Source organism: Coenobita brevimanus, chromosome 112, assembly GCF_032717465.1.
Source record: "Coenobita brevimanus isolate Jiangsu-jjx chromosome 112, ASM3271746v2, whole genome shotgun sequence".
In the NCBI taxonomy this organism is placed as follows: Eukaryota; Metazoa; Arthropoda; class Malacostraca; order Decapoda; family Coenobitidae; genus Coenobita; species Coenobita brevimanus.
Window position 1 is genome coordinate 21,196,821 of NC_137065.1, and position 19,609 is coordinate 21,216,429.

General features: G+C 42.2%; 1 protein-coding gene across 1 annotated transcript in view; it reads right to left on the minus strand.

The window, feature by feature from the left end:
• Window positions 1-19,609, minus strand: part of Mat1 (CDK-activating kinase assembly factor) — a 246,354-nt gene that overhangs the window by 61,140 nt on the left and 165,605 nt on the right. The window contains exon 4 of the mRNA XM_080286620.1: window positions 10,018-10,153. Coding sequence (XP_080142746.1) covers window positions 10,018-10,153 — 136 coding nt within the window. The remainder of the gene's footprint in view (window positions 1-10,017; window positions 10,154-19,609) is intronic.

Here is a 19,609-nt window from a genome sequence, read left to right on the forward strand (position 1 = left end):
GAATGGCTTGGGGCGCAATTAGTCCCTTATGGTGAGGTCTTACTATAATTACACATACAGTAATTTCAGAATCACAAAAGAGCACTAAGACACGAAGCACAGAGAGGCCACAAGCTCTGCAACAACAACAGGCATGGGAGGCCACAGAATAAAACTTAGCACTAGGGTTCTGTCACTGCATGATCACAAGAACAGAGGACGTGGATATGTCTTCAATGAATGAGATCCACAAGAGACTGAGAGTGACGGCGCCGGGGGCTGCTCCTGCTATGAATTCTGACTGGCTGGCATGTTGCGGCTGTTCTCACTGGATGCTGCATTGCAGGTTTTCCCGGGCACCAGTTGGCTACTGCGTACATGCTGGTTGATATACCTCGCATCCCGATACTGTATAGAACTGCCAGTTACTTCTCGTTTTGGCATCAGATGTTGCATAATTATGCCAGATGCCAGATATTGCTTTAAAAGAGTCGAGCCATCAGCGCTGGATGTTGTGTTAGGCCAGATGTCGCAACAATGTATAACTGAAAGTTTACTGCATATGCGAACTCATTTGTTCAACAGAGGACAAATATTTAAAATGCAGGCTCATGAAAGTTTTATTTCAGTTTCATTACAAACAGGATTGTTAACAGATACATGCTGCTTGGCTGACTTACTTTTAAACTGGAACGTTTAACCCTTACACCGCGGGCATGTTTCCCAATGTTTTGCGTGTCCCGCGGAGTTATTCGGGCTCTGACAGACTCTCAAAAAATATTTGCCAAAAATCAGTTATTAGTCCTAGAATATTAAAAATATATATGCATATGGCACATACCTTCAGCTTTCTCCTGGGATGTTTGTTGAGCCTTCGTCGATTACTGTAGGACTTGTGGAGACCTCTGAAGTTGGGTAACGAAGTCTCCACTTTACACTTCCCGACAACCCGTAATAGATTACCACAGCCAGATATTAACACTATAAACACTACTCTATGATTATCAAGTAGTTTGGGATCCATACTCCAAATAAAAACCACTGTGAAAGCAATGAAAATTACGAGCACGTATGACTTTACCACTTGCGCTGGTTCGCTGTTGGTATTCTGTCATTTATTATTCATAAAACCCCTCACACTTTATATTTCTATTACTATATAACACTTATATATATCTACAGTCTTTATCCATAAGTTTCCTTCAGTAGTATTAGTTTATTGTCACTGTAGGGATTCAATTTCTTTCAGTAAAATATGTAGCATTCACTTTCTCGTCCTGTATACTATACTAGCATTGAGAGTGAATGTCATTTTCACCTTCACTCTCATAACTCATAGTATTCATACATGCTAGAGTGAAACTTTCACTTTCATTACTCCTAGGGTATATACTCGTATTCTTATAATACTACTCATTTACAATTCTATTTACGTTCTCTATTTTATTTACGTTATTAACATTTCTATTTTATTTACACTGTGTAATGCACTGTCACTTGAAGTAACTTATAAAACTATTTTCCACTGTTCACGTATATTTACATTCATTACTTTCACTTGCTGTTTACACATTATTTACAATTCCACTTGCACTGTTTTACTCAATAGAAAGATCATAGTCATTCTTTTATCAATTGTCAGCCCTTTACCTCTTTCCACACAAGGATTAGTAGGGGGTAAAAGGTCACAGGACCCTTTGCATGTGGGTGAAAAGTGCCTGAAGTTAGCGGGAGCAAACAGACGTACCTTCATATTGGAAGATGAGAGTGAACTGATAAGGGTGGGCCGGGGTGGTGGCCTACCTTGGGAAATGCATTACTGCCAACGTTAGCCTCTTGACAGCAGCTAATATATAGCAGTGAAAAGATTGGCAGGAAATCTAGACAATACATTATAAATTAGGTAGTTCCAGGTGAATGTAAATATCACTTAGGCTTCTCCCTTCCCTCCTTATATGTATATTTATTACGAAAATAGATTATACGGCATATTTCAAGGGGAAATATACAGCGAAAATTAGCGAACGAGTGCACGTGAGGTGTCGTCAGGTGATAATTAGCCAATTCCAGGTGTATGGCACTATCACTTACCTTATTTCTTTTTTGTATATATTATTTGGTATAAGAATTGGGCATAGGGCTTATTTCAATGGATGAAATCAGTGAAAAATTCCAGGGAAGATTTACTTAGCGTAGCACAGCCGGGCAGGCGAGAGGATAGGGTAATGGAAGGGGGGGTAGGGAGGGGAGTCAAGAACGGGGAGAAATGGCTAAATTGTCAACAATGGATGGGAGTACAGATGAGATTAGGAGTGCTGACTAGTGTTGGACATTGGCAGTACTGATAGATGATACAAGTCACCACTTGAAAGCCCGGGTGAATTCAAAATAACACAGAATCACAAAAGTGATGCCCCGCGGTATGATCCCTTGCTCCCAAGTGTCACGAAAGTGACGCCCCGCGGTTAAGGGTTAAATACATCCTCCTTTTTTTCTTGTACAAACTCAAGTCCTTTCAGATGTGAAGTCTATTGTATATTTTTCTTTCTACTGATGTTATGAACAAAATTTTAAATGCCTTTATTTTTATTTTTATATATTTTTATTCTTTTTTTAGATCAACATTATCATGGAATTTTAAGCCTGTGATTAACAACACTTAATCCATAATACCTTTTTTATTTAAAGATTCAGAAGTCAAACATAAAGTTGGACATTAAGTGCGAGGCTATCTCATACATACACATAAATGGGGATATCCAAAATTAATACTGAACATGAGAAGAAACCTCAAGACTGGGACATAAAGTAACAAACTAGAAACAAAAATGCAAAATTTGGCAAAGTTAGAAACAGTATTTTGGTGGCGAGGCTCACAGCAGCATTTGGGTAATGGATCTCCCACCAAATGCTGCAGATTTTACATTTTGGACTTTCCACGATTTTTTGAAAACTTGCCCCATTTGCAAAGATGAATAATGAATCATCCTGGATGATGTGGCAATGGATACAAGAGTGTTTACTGTACAGGCATACCCTGGTTTAACAATGTAACTGATTAGGTAAAAGCCCATCGTCAGGCAGGGTATCATATATCGGGGTACTTTTAACATGCAAAGCAATGTGGAGCACTTACCAGCCTTGGGTTTCCCCCAAAACCAGCCCAAAACCCACCCAAGAGCCCCCAAACAAGTTAATCAAGCTTAGTAAACTGTACCCCAAAATAACAATGTTCACCCCACCTATGGCTAAAACACTTTAATCTAAGCCTAAAAACAGTTTATAAATCAACATAAACACACACTTTTAGTCTGAAATATCATCAAAATCAGTAAAAAAAATCAAGTCCCATCATTAAATTGGGGTTTGGCCATTGTTAGGTGGGGTATGGTGGTATTTCTACCCGCATCACATCTAGGGGTATCGCATATCGAGGTATTACTGTTTATGTAAAATTTTCATAAACAGCACTTCATATTTATCTGATTATCACTCTGTGAGGTCTAAGTTATGTCCTTAAATTCCTTCTCTAAGGTACTGTCTCATCATCATCATCATTTCTGGTGCCTTGCTCCCTCTAAGGAACCCCCCCTAACATGGGATGGCTGTAACAGAATCACCTCCAGGTTACTTTCTGCTCTCACTCACTTTCTCAAACACAACTTCCTCTTCATTTTTCGTTTTCGTTTTTCATTTTTAAAGGCTCCAACATGCTTGCATGTGTCGGCCTTGGTCACCTAATGGCGGCTCTCCACGCTGCATGATCCATTGCAGCCTCCCTGTTCAGTCCCTTAACCCTGAGGTCACACTTAATTACCTCGTCCCATGTCTTTCTCGGTCTACCCCTCAACCCCACCCCCCAGTATTAACACTTCTCACTTTCCTCACCCAATTATCATCCCCCATCCTCTCCACATGTCCAAACCATCTGAATCTACCTCTCCTCATCACAACACCAATACACTCCAGTCCCATCCTACCTCTCAACTCTTCCATCGTAAACCCAGTCCCTCCAGGCCTTGGACGCAGAGATGCACTGCACATCCACCTAATCATTGTCATTTCTGTATGTCTGAGCCGGCGAATATCTTCCTCCTTCACTGCCCAGGTCTCACTACCATACAGCATTACATTCCTAACACATGCTGCATACAAAGACCCCTTAGCATGTAGGTAGAGTCCTCTCAATGTTAGGAGAGGCAAGAGCTCCCTGAACTTCTTCCAACCACTTCTCACCCTAGCCACAGAGCTAGCTCCAGCCCAACCTCCAGCACACAACAAGTCTCCCAAATAACAAAACTCTTCCACATACTCAAGAGATTCACCAGCAAGTTCAATCCTTTCACATCTGATAAGCTCCACCTGCTCACCCCGACACGCCGCACACATAAAATCAGCGTTATCTCGCAGTCTACCTCTGATTCCACTACATCTCTTATGCACCCATTTATCACAAACACCGCACAATATGGAATTACTTCCCACGCCCTTGTGGCAAACTGCACATGGCCACTCTCCCTCATCTTTGACAGTCCCACCACCAACCCTAGATATCATCACTTTTCTTTTATCTGCATTTACCCTTAAGCCCTTGTGCCCCATACCATCTCTCCACTTCCTAAACCTTTCCTCTGCCTCCCTTTCGTTCTCTGCAATCAACAGCAAATCATCAGCATACAACAACTCCCACGGGAGTCCGTTTCTAAAGTCACGTGAAAGGGCTTCAAGTACTATGATAAACAACATGGGACTCAAGACTGACCCCTGATGCACACCAACATTCACGGAAAACTCATCACTCAAATCTCCATTCACTCTTACCTGGGTGTGAACACCCTAACCAGCCACACCTCCAAGCCAAGCTTTCTCATTGCCCACTTCACCACCTCTCTAGGGACTCTGTCAAAGGCCTTTTCCAAATCAACAAAAACAAAATAAAGATCTCTTCTCCTACCAATATATTTTTCCTGAAGCTGTCGAACAATGAATATAGCATCAGTGGTCCCCCTACCTGGCATAAACCAAAACTGCATCTCATCAATATTCACTCTTTCTCTAATCATACCTTCTAAAACTCTCCATTACCTTCATTATCTGATCTAAAAGCTTTATAACTCTATAATTTCCTCTTTCCAGGGCATCACCCTTCCCCTTATACACATTTACAATTACACTCTTCAGCCAATCATCTGGGACAACACACTCATAAATAATCCTATTTATCAGATCAGTGACTAACCTCACCCCTATATCACCTGAGGCCTTCAACATTTCGGCAGTCAACCCAGACACACCTGCTGTCTTCTCCACCTTCATCCTGCCTATTGCCTCACTCAGAGTAGCAGCATCAATCAAAGGCCAAGGGCCAGACACTGGATCTGCTGGCTCCAAACATTCCCTGTCCCAATCAAACTCCTCATTCAACAACCAGTTATAATGCTCTCTCCATACATCTTTAATATCCTCACTGTTCACCACTACCCTTCCTTCATCATTCTTCACACACTGCGCACCTATAATATCCTGATTATCCCTCTTTACCTGACCTGCCACCCTAAATATCATATTTTTCCTTTCCCCATGATTTAGGTTATCAAGTAAAAGTCTCTGTGGCTCAGACTTTGCCCTATATACCTCTCTTCTAGCCCTCCGCTTGGCAGCCAAATATTCCTCTTTGCTACCACCCTTCTTCCATTCCTGGAAAAGCCTTCTTTTCTCCTTAATTGCAGCTTCTACACCCTCATCCCACCACCAAGTTACTTTATGTCTTGGTGGTCCTCTTGTCCAACCGCATGTTACATCAATAACTCTCAAGAAATTGTTCTTGAGGGGTCTGTACTTTTTTTTTTTTTTTTTTTTTTTTTTTAATGCGAGGAAGAAGGAACCAAAGGCCATGAGCCCACAATAAGAGTTCCCTCCAAGAGAAAAACAAAATACAAGAGAGAGCCAAATTCAAGATCCATTCATTTTGAGATGCCTGGACACACTGCGTTTGAACGACTAGTTCATTAACACCTCTGTCTACAGCTCCCTGTTCAGCCACCACTCTCCTCAACTCGCTATAGAAGGCATCCCTTACTACTTGGTTTTTTAGCTTCCATATTCTCCTCCTAGGTACATAAGTCCTCTTTTTCATCACTTGTTCTTTAACCCCTTAACCGCGGGGCGTCACTTTTGTGACGCTTGGGAGCAAGGGATCATACCGCGGGGCGTCGCTTTTGTGATTCTGTGTTATTTTGAATTCACCCAGGCTTCCAAGTGGGGGCTTGTATCATCTATCAGTACTGCCAATGTCCAACACTAGTCAGCACTCCTAATCTCATCTGTACTCCCATCCATTGTTGACAATTTAGCCATTTCTCCCCGTTCTTGACTCCCCTCCCTACGCCCCCTCCATTACCCTATCCTCTCGCCTGCCTGGCTGTGCTACGCTAAGTAAATCTTCCCTGGAATTTTTCACTGATTTCATCCATTGAAATAAGCCCTATGCCCTATTCTTATACCAAATAATATATACAAGAAAGACATAAGGTAAGTGAGAGTGCCATACACCTGGAATTGGCTAATTATCACCTGACAACAGCTCACGTGCACTCGTTCGCTAATATTCGCTGTTTATTTCCCCTTGAAATATGCCGTAAAATCTATTTTCATAATATATATACATATAAGGAGGGAAGGGAGAAGCCTAAGCGATATTTACATTCACCTGGAACTACTTAATTTATAATGTATTGTCTAGATATCCTGCCAATAATTTCACTGCTATAAATTAGCTGTGTCAAGAGACTAAACGTTGGCAGTAATGATTTTCCTAGGTAGGCCACCACCCCGGCCCACCCTTATCAGTTCACTCTCATCTTCCAGTGTGGGGGTACGTCTGTTCACTCTTGCTAACTTCAGGGACTTTTCACCCCCATGCAAAGGGCCCTGTGACCTTTACCCCCTAGTAAACCTCGTGTGGAAAGAGGTAAAGGGCTGACAATTGATAAAAGAGTGACTACGATCTTTCTATTGAGTAAAACAGTGCAAGAGGAATTGTAAATAATGTGTAAATAATGTGTAAACAGCAAGTGAAAGTAATGAATGTAAATATACATGAACAGTGGAAAATAGTTTTATAAGTTACTTCAAGTGACAGTGCATAACACAGTGTAAATAAAATAGAAATGTAAATAACGTAAATAAAATAAAGAACGTAAATGGAAATGTAAATGAGTAGTATTATAAGAATACGAGTATATACCCTAGGAGTAATGAAAGTGAAAGTTTCACTCTAGCATGTCTGAATACTATGAGTTATGAGAGTGAAATTGAAAGTGACATTCACTCTCATGCTAGTATACAGGACAAGAAAGTGAATGCTACGTATTTTACTGAAAGAAATTGAATCCCTACAGTGACAATAAACTAATACTACTGAAGGAAACTTATGGATAAAGACTGTAGATATATATAAATGTTATATAGTAATAGAAATATAAAGTGTGACGGGTTATATGAATAATAAATGACAGAGTACCAAGAGCGAACTAGCGCAATTGCGACGGTCAGACGCGCTCGTAATTTTTATTGCTTTCACAGTGGGTTTTATTTTGGAGTATGGATCCCAAACTACTTGAAAATCATAGAGTAGTGTTTATAGTGTTAATATCTGGCTGTGGTAATCATATTACGGGTTGTCGGGAAGTGTAAAGTGGAGACTTCGTTACCCAACTTCAGAGGTCTCCACAAGTCCTACAGTAACTGACGAAGGCCCAACAAACATTCCAGGAGAAAGCTGAAGGTATGTGCCATAAGCATATGTAATTTTAATTTTCTAGGACTAATAACTGATTTTTGGCAAATATTTTTTGAGAGTCTGTCGGAGCCCGAATAACCCCGCGGCACACGCAAAACATTGGTAAACATGCCCGCGGTGTAGGGGTTAAGCGCCATATCACAAATCAATAGTTTGTGCTGCTGCACACACTCCCCACTTCCTATAACTTTAACATCCCTCACTAACCTCCTATGAGCCCTCCTAACCAGAAAATAATCTATCTGACTGTTATTTCCCCCAGACTCATACGTAATTAACCTACTGTCTCTTTTCCTAAAATGTGTGTTGCACACAATCATGTCCGTTGCCTCCCCAAACTCGAGTATCCTTTCCCCTTCTGCATTCCTTATACCATATGCACATTCCTTATACCATATGTGCTGCTTCACCTACATGACCATTTAAGTCCCCTCCCAAAATCACTATCTCATCATCCCGCATACCACCCACTACACGTATTAAATCATCCCAAAATCTATCTTTCTCTGCTTCATCCAATCCTGCCTGTGGAGCATATGCCAATATAATCGCAGCTTTATTTCTACCCAACAGAATTTTCACTACCAATATCCTATCGCTTACTCTCAAAACTTTCATAACATATTCCACCCATTTCTCCGCAACCATCACACCAACACCTCCATATCTGTCGTTCCCTCCCTGCCAAAACAGCTTATAGCAACAGTCCTTCCAACAATCTCTCTGGCTGATCCACCCCTCTTCCTTCTTTTTAATTAAAATATTGATTTACTTCCTTCTTCCATGCCACAAAAGGTCTTTCCCTACCAACAATACCCTTAACCCGCCCCATCCTGACGTTTTTGGGCCTTTTTTTTTTTTGGCCCAAACATCCGCTTTTTGTGAGAAACATCGAAAATTCATAGAGAAATCACTCACCTGAGGTTTAAAATACGCGATTTAGGTACGTGTACTTCCTTACCTGACTAGGTTTTCTAACAGGCTGGCACAAAAGAAAACGAGTTCTATGGGAGGGTAACTATTTTATCCACTCATAAACAGTATTTATTTATTTATTTACTTGGTACGAATTTATACGTAGTACAAGAGTATATTGGTTTTCAAACAGTAATATAGGCATTATAAGCATTGTTTCACTCACTAACTCATCACCATTCATAACCTTTTTTTTCCCCATATTACCTGATCATCATTTCTGACTGATTCTTCCTCAAATGCTGTGTAAACTTTGTCCTGCACATTGTCATCGATTGGGGAATAACTCTGGCCCTGAATGTCTTTATTGACCAGGTCACTGGTAACAGGTGAATTGCTGAGACAATGGCATGCAGGGGGTGGGAAGAGAGATTATGCGGTGTAAGGCATTGTTCCTGCTTGGCATCTTGTAGAGGAATAGAGGAAGGTGTCCCGTGTATACATGCCAAAAATCACTCGCGAAATCACTCGCGAAAATTGAAAATTGTGCAAATTAGGGACCTTGCAAAGTTGCCGCGTTAATTCACATCGCCGGGACGGCACGGGTTAATCTCACTTTCAAAGACTTTCGTTGGTACCCATCTACATGCATTTCTTGTAGAAGTAAAAACCATCTCTATGTTTTCCTTTTATCCAGTTTGATAATTTTACACACCACTGTACCCAACAACATTTCTTGAGACTGGGGAAGTTCATGTAAAAAAATGTCTATGGCATTCCTGCAGGCTTATGGAACAATGAGTAATGACACTAATAATAAAATAAATACAAGAATAACATTCACCTTGATACACTTGATTTCAGTCCGCAAGATCAGGATTACCTGAACAATACAATGATCAACTTGCCACACCAACAAGCTTCCCTCCCCCTGTCTGTCCAATTTTTTATGCTTCTTTTCAGGTTTCCTAACATCGTTTCACCTCAATGTTTACCTTTCTGTATTTCAGAAAAAAAAGGCAGATCACTTGCTTTCATTTACAGCAGTATACTACCCAGGCCTTCATTATTCTACTCTATTAACAATAAACTGGGGTTAAAGAGGGATGCCTTCATGCAGTGTCAATAATAAAGCAAGACAGCCTGCTGAGTTACACAAAAATCCCTCATCTCCCTCCATATCCTCTAAAATGGAGGATGATGGACTGCAAGAGAAGGACAACTTCAGCTTGCAATCCACTGGATTCATATCCAGATAACCCTGGGACAGCAATAACAACACAACAACAACAACAACACTGAACTTATGGTGTATACTGTACCTGAATCAGAGAAGTCTTATTCCGTTCCCTTAATATCTTGCTTTCTTCCTCTTCCTCTCGTTGTTTCCTTTGCCTCTCCGCCCCTCGCAATAACTCAGCATCAAGCTGAGTCTCTATTTCCTCCTGTTCTCGACTCCTGAAAAATGACAGGAAGTAATGAACATAAGATGTTTACACAGTCATGATCATTGTGGTCGATTACCCTCAGCAATTACATTTATCACTAGATGCTGAGGTAGTAATTAAATAAGGAAAGAGTCAGGCAGTTGGAGAAGAAAGGTTGAATAAACCTATATTATTGGAACCACATGGCCAACTCAAGTCTCACGGTAAATGAAAATACGTGACAAATACAGGTATACCTCGGTTTAACGATGCAACTGGTTAAGTAAAAACCCATCATTAGGCAAGGTATCATATAATGGGGTAGATTTAACATGTAAAGTAATGGGATACATTTTTCAGACTTGGGTTTCCCCCCCCAAACCCACCTAAATAAGCCTAAAAACAAGTTTAAAGCCAATCTAAATGGCCTAACAGCTGTAAAAGAAGCCAACCTAAGCCTAACATCTGTAAATAACTCACTAAAACCAACAAATAAAATCTGAAAATCATCAAATATGTCTGGAAAAAATCAAGCTTAGTAAACTGTACCTTAAGATGACAATGTTCACCCCACCAATGGCTAAAACACATTAATCTAATCTAAAAACAGTTTATAAATCAACCTAAACAAAATTTTACACTAAAATATCAAAATTGGTAAAAGAAAAAAAAAAAAAAATGTTAAACTGGGGTTTGGCCATAGTTACGCTGGGTATGGTGGTATTTCTACCCTCCTCATTAAACAGGGATATCGCATCTAGGGGTATCATATATCGAGGTATACCTGTATAATATCACAGAATCTTGCAATTTTTTATGAGATATACCTGTAAAACATCAAAGAATCTTACAATTTTTTATGAGACTTCAAACATCAGCTGCTGATGAGATACCAGTAACTTCCTTTACTGTTTCCTCATCAAATAGAGGGATGTAATCATTATTTTCCTGCCAAGAAGAGGTCAGTCTCAGAGAAAACTTTCTATGAAAGGAGCGAACAAATGGTTCAAGATCTCCAGGCCCTAAGAGGGACTAGTAGTGCACCACTGACTCTGCCACATTAGACAGGGAGAAATTTTGGACATCATATAGATGTCATGCTTGCATAAATGTGGACAGAGGGGTATAAAGGGCAGCAAACAGCAACAGACTTCATGGTCCTTTTGAGGCTGTTTGTTACGGAGAAGAGTAAAATTATGATATCTAATTCAATAAAGTGAAGTTAATGACAGCACAGCAAGAAGGCTCTCCCCTGCCCACCAAGCCCTCCAGCTAAAGCTGGCAGGAAAAAGTGTGCTGGACCACCATGCAGCACAGAAAAATTGCTGTGGAAATTTCTTGGAAAAAAAAAAAAAGAAAAGAAAAGAAAAAAAAAAGGTATAATAATCTGTAAGAAAAAAATACAGTAATCCCTCCACTACCCGATGTAACAGAGCCAAAGGCATGTCTGGAAAGTGGGTTCGTCTGGATAATGGGGTCCCTGCCTGCTGGACCGGTACTTAAGGACTCTAACCCAGCCTAACTTTGAAAACCACCTAAGTAATTCCCTACCGGACATGCATTGCACGTATTTAAACCTATTTAAGACCCTATTCACACCAATAATGGACATAAAACATAAAATAAATGAAAAGGAACCAGAAAATGAGGAATTAGAAGTGGTTATGGAAAATATTTAAAAGTATACAGGGTACTTACAGCACGTCTAAGGCCGCCTCCTCTTAGGCTCCGGTAGTTGTGAAAATGCTCTTGAAGCACGTAGAGTAATCCATTGTTGTCTATCTATCTATAGCCCGACGCCCTAATCCCGCAAAGGGTGGCCGCAGACAAAACGCCTCCAAGTCGCTCTATCACCCACCATTTGACTACCCTCCCCCAAACTCACCCCCCCCTCCCTCATATACCTCTCAACTCCATCCCTCCACCTCATCCTCGGTCTACCTCTCCCTCTCCCTCCCTCCACCTCACCTACATACACCCTCTTAGTCAGTCTTTCATTCTCCATTCTCTTCACATGTCCAAACCACCTCAGTGTATTTCTCCTAATCTTCTCAACCACATCTACATCCACCCCACAGCGTTCCTTCACTTCATTCGTTAACCTGTCCCTCCACGTCACTCCACATGCTCCTCTCAAGTAACTCATTTCCACTGCTCTCACTCTTGACTTGTTCCCCTCTTCCAAGGTCCATGCCTCGCTTCCATATGTCAGGGTAGGGATCACAATACTATCATGCAGTGACTTCTTAACTTCCATACTCACCTCCCTATTTCTCATCACTGCTTTCAGTGTACCAACAACCTTCCTTCCCTGCTGTACCCTTTCACGCACTTCATCCCCCAAAGTTCCATCCTTACTCATCACACTACCCAAGTACTTGAATGCACTCACATTCTCCATATCCTCACCATCCAACCTCACTGCACACTCTGTGACTTCATTCCTCTCAAACACCATAACTTTACTTTTGTTTACATTAACTTTCAGATTCCTCCTCCTACACACTGTCCCAAATTCATTCACCAAACCTTGCAACTCCCATTCATCTTCACTCAACAGTACTGTATCATCAGCAAACAACAACACCGGAAGCTTCCAAATCTCACCCTCATTCATTAGAGCCACCCCCACATCCACTGCCCTACCCTGCACCTCCTTTACAACCCCATCCATGTATATATTAAACAGCCATGGAGACATCACACAACCCTGTTTCAGTCCCACATTGAGATCAAAGAACTCACTCAGCTCACCATCCACTCGCACCGTAACCCCAGCTCCCTCGTACATACTCTTCACAGCACTCAACAATTTCCCCTCCACTCCATATATTCTTAATACCTTTCACATACCTTGCCTATCTATTCTGTCATAAGCTTTCTCCACTGTGAGTTATAACTGTTTAACACTGCACATTCTGTTCTTAATTGCACCACGGCAGTTTCAACCTTCAATTTCAACTGCCACTTTGCACTCCACACTTAATCCTTTGCACTCTAAATTCTAATTTCTTAACACTGCACAACACTGTAAATTCCCATGTGGTCTAGTGGCAAGGTATTGCAGTTTATTCACAAAAATGAACACGTGCAGCATCCATTGCGATAAACATCCACCCTCGACGATGGTTAGGCAGTAACTTGAACATGCTTGGGGTTTCATTTACTTGGGACTTATCTTGGAAAGATCATATTACATCTCTTGTAAAATCTGCTTCCAAGAGATTGGGTGTGCTAAGACGACTCTGTTCTTTCTTTACCCCTGCACAATTGTTGACTCTATACAGGGGTTTTATCCGCCCCTGTGTGGAGTACAACTCTCATGTGTGGGTAGGCTCCCTACATACAGCTCTTCTCAATAGGGTGGAGTCAAAGGCTTTTCGTCTCATTAACTCTCCTCCTCTTACTGACTCCCTTCAACCTCTGTCTCTTCGCCGCACTGTTGCATCTTTATCTCTTTTCTATCGCTACTTTAATGGTCACTGCTCCTCTGAACTGTCTGCATGCATTCCTCCACCTCTATGACGGGCACGTAGCACCTGTCTAGCAGCAAACTCTCATCCCTTTTCTGTCCAACTCTTTAATGCATGAGTTAACCGTTACTTCCAGTCCTTCATTTATGCAACAGGTCAACTCTGGAACTGTCTCCCTCTGTCTGTATTTCCTGTTGCCTATGATCTCCAGTCTTGCAAACGCAGTGTGTCCAGGCATCTCGAAATGAATGGATCTTGAATTTGGCTCTCTCTTGTATTTTGTTTTTCTCTTGGAGGGAACTGTTATTGCGGGCTCATGGCCTTTGGTTCCTTCTTCCTTGCACAAAAAAAAAAAAAACTGGGGACAGGGTTGCCATCTGAGCTCAGCTACATTACCAAACTCCTCAATTGTCATTACCAAATTTAACTTTTCATTACCAAATTCTTAAAGGAAGCATTTATTCTTCACTAATTATATGTGCAAATGGAAATAATAACTCTCCTTATAATCAGCAGCATGTTTATTTTTGCACTATGTATGCTAGCAGATTAATCAAAGAGAGCAGACAGTCCACTGTCTCCATTCTTTATATCTTCATACATGTGAAAAATCTGTTTCATAATGGATCATGCTGATTCACTACCAAATGAACTTTTCAATATCAAATTGGCCCACATTTGGTAATGAAAAACACCAAATGGCAACCTGACTGGGGAGGAAGGAAGGGGTGAAGGAGCCGTGGTGTAAACAGCTGTTTGGCGCTGCGTGGCGCCATGTGGCAATTTCACATTATGGGTGGGAAAAAATTCAGATCTTGGGTGGATTTTTTTCTTTTTTTGGTCATTTTTGGGTTCCAAAAATCCAGACCCACAACGTCCGGTAAGTGGGGAGTCTGGAAAGTGGGCGTCCAGATAGTACACGGATTACTGTATAGCATTACTGCATTTAATAATAATATTGGACTGCTGCTATACTTTCCATGATCTGAATGAGGAGGAAATCAGCAAAAATTTTTAAATTATTCAGCCATGAATGTGTTTAATTCGGGATTCAAAGTCGGAGACTTATCCAAGTGTCTTTTAATGGTTTCTACTGTGTTGCAATCTCCCATATTCCTAGGCAATTGGTTTCAGATGTTAACAACTGTACTGATCACAATTTTTGATGGCGATGTAGTTATCAGCGAGGTTTATCTACAGAGTGCTGTTGTGCAAAGCTCAATTATTTGTTTCATCATTTACAGAATGAGCAACTGTCTCAACACTCTGGTGGAGTGCCAGGGGATTATCTCACCCTCTTCAGTCCCCAGTGCGTGCGGAGGAACATTGGTTACAAGACTGTGACAACGTGAGATAACTATTACCTGATCGTGGCGTAGTCGATTGCTGCCTGGCTCTCACCTGAGAGTCCCGGGTTCGATTCCTGGCATAGTGGTAATATACTGGATGATTTTCCTAAGTAAAGTACAGGTTCCTCTATTCAATCTGAATTACCGCAAGTGCTTGGGATAGGTTAAAAGCATCTGCTTGCCAGAGAACCCGGGAGTTATCTCACCCTCATCAGGCCCATTAGTGAGGGTGGAGGAAGATTGGTTGCAAGATTGTGACAATGTGAGATAACTTTTACTTCGTCATGGCAAAGTGGATTGCTGCCTGGCTCTCACCTAATAGTCTATGGTTCAATTCCCAGCATAGTGGTAATATACTGGATACATTGAGCGGATGGGAATCAGAGGCATGGAGGAAGTTGAGATGCAGAGACAAGGAGAGAGGTGAAAGGAGTGGTAAAAGAGGGTAAGACAGTGGGTGAGGGGTTTGGAAGGAATTTGAGTGTAAAGTGATGGGAATGTAAGAAAATGCTCTGGAAGGAGGTTAACCTCTTAAGACCACAATTATTTCAGGTGGGTCCCTCCCCTCAGCCACATTTTCGGGGGAGGGGGGGGTGGCAACTTTCACCAAAGGAAAAATGATTGTGTTCTGGCTAAAGAGGAAGAATTTACACACCTGACAACACAATCTGTATCCCCATAGGCCCAATGGTTACCACACAATCGTGTGTCAAAGTTAAAAAAAGTTTATAACAGTTACCCCTCAAAAACACTCTAAAACGTGAAAATTTTGATAACTACCTATTTTTCTTACTGAAACAAGTCACTTCAAAGTGTTTTGTCACACCAACCATGAAAAAAAGTGTATGTAGGTGTGGGGAGATAAAGTACGCTGGGGGAGAAGGCCTACAGGTATGGGGGTTGGAAAAATACAGTATATAACCAACTTTTCGTATGAAAAAAAAGAACTTCAGTGTGTTCTGTAACATCTTGGTGGCCTGATACCTCTCGGGGGTCTGTAGGGGATGACAGGGTAGTGAGGGACAACGAGGGAGGAATGGGGTGGGATTTGGGGGGGACACAAGGCTAGCAGAGTAGGATGAGGGGCGAGAGTGGGTGGGAAGGGACAAAGTGGTTGTGGGAGAAGAGATGCAGGTGCATGGAGGGGTGGGAGGGAGATGAGGGACAAGGAGGGAGTGAGGGAGTGGGGTAGAGGGTGGCACAGAGGTGGCTCAAAGGGGGGGTGCCCCCCCACCGCCCAGGTTGGTCTGATCCCCCCTCCCGCCACCTCAGGGGTGAGTTTTCATTGGCCTGAAGCCATGTACGTCACAATAGGGGCGGAGGACGTGCTCCACAGTTTTTTACAGGCCCCACTCAATTGATATGATTAGGCAATTTGGCATAAAACTCTCATTGCATCAGTTGATACAATTAGGCATTAACCCCTTCAGTACCATGACGTAAATACAACGTCATGATCCATCCGGTCGGCAGGGCAATGATGTTTCCCCGACGTCAAATTATTGTGATGAGTCTGGGAAGTAGAGCAGCTGGCCCAGGCTTCCAGGCATTGATACAGAATGCAGGACACACCTATTAGTCCAGTTTTAGCTCCTCCCCTTTTCGGTCTCGTCCAATCACAGGGAATTCTTGGTTAGGGACTCTGTGACATCTATGATCTATCAGCAAGCCAGCTAAACCAATCAGTTGCCTACTGTGGTCAGTGAGGGAGGTGCTGAGCTGCTTTTTTCGCTGTTTTTTCTGCCGTTTTTTTCTCAACATGGCAGAGGAGCTCAGTGACAGTTCTGGTGATGAATTTATACCAGGTGATAGTGGATCTGAGAATGATGACCTCTCAAGCAGTGAAATAAGTGACAAAACGAGTGATATTGAGGAACGTGTCGTGGAGGGAGGCTGGTGCTTGGTGTCGGACATATTCAATGATAAGCGGCCGAAAGAAAAACCACATTTCACTGCACAATTCTCAGGCACAAATCCTGCGCTCGGTCCCTCACCCCTTACAATTCCTGGAGATCTATCTATCTATCTATAGCCCGATGCCCTAATTCCACAAAGGGTGGCCGCAGACAAAACACCTCCAAGTCGCTCTGTCACCCACCATTTGACTACCCTCCCCCAAACTCACCCCCCCCCCTCATATACCTCTCAACTCCATCCCTCCACCTCATCCTCAGTCTGCCCCTCCCTCTCCCTCCCTCCACCTCACCTACATACACCCTCTTAGTCAGTCTTTCATTCTCCATTCTCTTCACATGTCCAAATCACCTCAGTGTATTTCTCCTAATCTTCTCAACCACATCCACATCCACCCCACAACGTTCCTTCACTTTGTCATTCGTCAACCTGTCCCTCCATGTCACTCCACATGCTCCTCTCAAGTAACTCATTTCCACTGCTCTCACTCTTGACTAGTTCCCCTCTTCCAAGGTCCACACCTCGCTTCCATACGCCAGGGTAGGGATCACAATACTATCATGCAGTGATTTCTTAACTTCCATACTCACCTCCCTATTTCTCATCACTGCTTTCAGTGTACCAACAACCTTCCTTCCCTGCTGTACCCTTTCACGCACTTCATCCCCCAAAGTTCCATCCTTACTCATCACACTACCCAAGTACTTGAAAGCACTCACATTCTCCATATCCTCACAATCCAACCTCACTGCACACTCTGTGACTTCATTCCTCTCAAACGCCATAACTTTACTTTTGTTTACATTAACTTTCAGATTCCTCCTCCTACACACTGTCCCAAATTCATTCACCAAACCTTGCAACTCCCATTCACCTTCACTCAACAATACTGTACCATCAGCAAACAGCAACACCGGAATCTTCCAGATCTCACCCCCATTCATTAGAGCCACCCCAACATCCACTGCCCTGCCTTGCACCTCCTTTACAACCCCATCCATGTATATATATTAAACAGCCATGGAGACATCACACAACCCTGTTTCAGTCCCACACTGAGATCAAAGAACTCACTCAGCTCACCATCCACTCGCACCATAGCCCTAGCTCCCTCGTACATACTCTTCACAGCACTCAACAATTTCCCCTCCACGCCATATATTCTTAATACCTTCCACATACCTTGCCTATCTATTCTGTCATAAGCTTTCTCCAAGTCCATGAAGGCAGCATACACTTTCCTTCCCTTCTCTAGGTACTTCTCCACTAAACATCTTAGAATAAATATCTGATCTACACACCCTTTTCCCTTCCTAAATCCCCCTTGTTCTTCTCCAACTAGCTCCTCTGTCATATGCCTAACCCTATCAGTGAGTATTCTACCATATATTTTACCAGTCACACTAAGAAGGCAAATACCCCTGGAGATAGTTTCAAATACTTTCTTGACTGATAGGTAATTTCCTCTCTGTGAGTTTTGTAATTTGTTCTTTTAGTATTGTAGATGATAATTATTATTATTATTATTATTATTATTAATGTTGGGTCTGGTTAGTTCTTGGATGGGTGACCGCCTGGGAACACCAGATGCTGTTGGCATCCCTACGTGTCAAGTGGGGTTGGTGGAGGATTAGTGCCCCTCCCTGTAAAACAATTAACTCTAAGCCATTGGCCACCCCGTCTGGGATACATGGCGTCTGGCAATGGATGGATGGATTATTATATTATTGTTATTATTATATTATTATTATTATTACTGATATATATAATTTACTCCATTCAGATCTACTACAAAGCGGTTTAGAATAGTTCCTTGTTACATAAGATACATGACACTTATTTGGTATAATACTGCACCAGTACACCATGAGAAAAAGCTGGGATACACCACGTCACGTGCAGTAGGAGGTCCGGTACCGAAGGGGTTAAGGGGTTAAGGGAATAAGACAGGGCTATATACTGTACAAGGTTATAGGTGAGTGAAAGAAAAAACAGCAGATTGCTGCTGGAGCAGGAAGAAAATGAGAAGGTAGAGAGAACACTTAACAGAATTGTTAAACATAAAGAATGTAAAATGAGTATAAGTGGCTGGGGAATGGCTGGAATAAGGAGGGTGATGAGACGGGAGGAAGTGATCAGTAGGATGGAAGTAATGGAAGCAATGAAGAAAGTCAAAATGGAGAAAGCCCCAGGAATAGGAGCATTCACAAACTCCCAAAACCTGCCAATCTTCACCGGATAACCTACCTTGAAAAATAAAAATGTGGTCAACTGTTTTGTAAAAGTTTCCACTATCACTTCGTTCATAAGTTTAATTTTATTAATATACTTAAAGGGCCAAGGCTGTGGCACCAGCCAATCAGGGTGGTACTCCAGAGGGGAATGGGAATGCTGGTTATAGGGAGAACTGAAGCTCCTGTTTCACTAGCTACCTAACCAACTCCGTTTGCTGACCTTTTCAGTGAGACACTAACATGCAGAGTCTCTCCCAAACACTTCCTCAACCTATTTCATACACTACACTACATATGCCTTACATATCACACAACATACCCCACTACATCACAAAGTTTTACGCCAGCAAGGGCACGCGGCCAGAAAACTCTGCCCCTGCTACCCAATGGCAGACCTTTCGAGGGGAGGTGTCACGAGGGCTCCACCAGCATAGATCGTGGGGCCGGGGTGAGTTGGGGCTCAAACCTGTGCTAGAGGGTACAGGGGCATTACAGTTCCCAGGTTGCTGCTGCCACC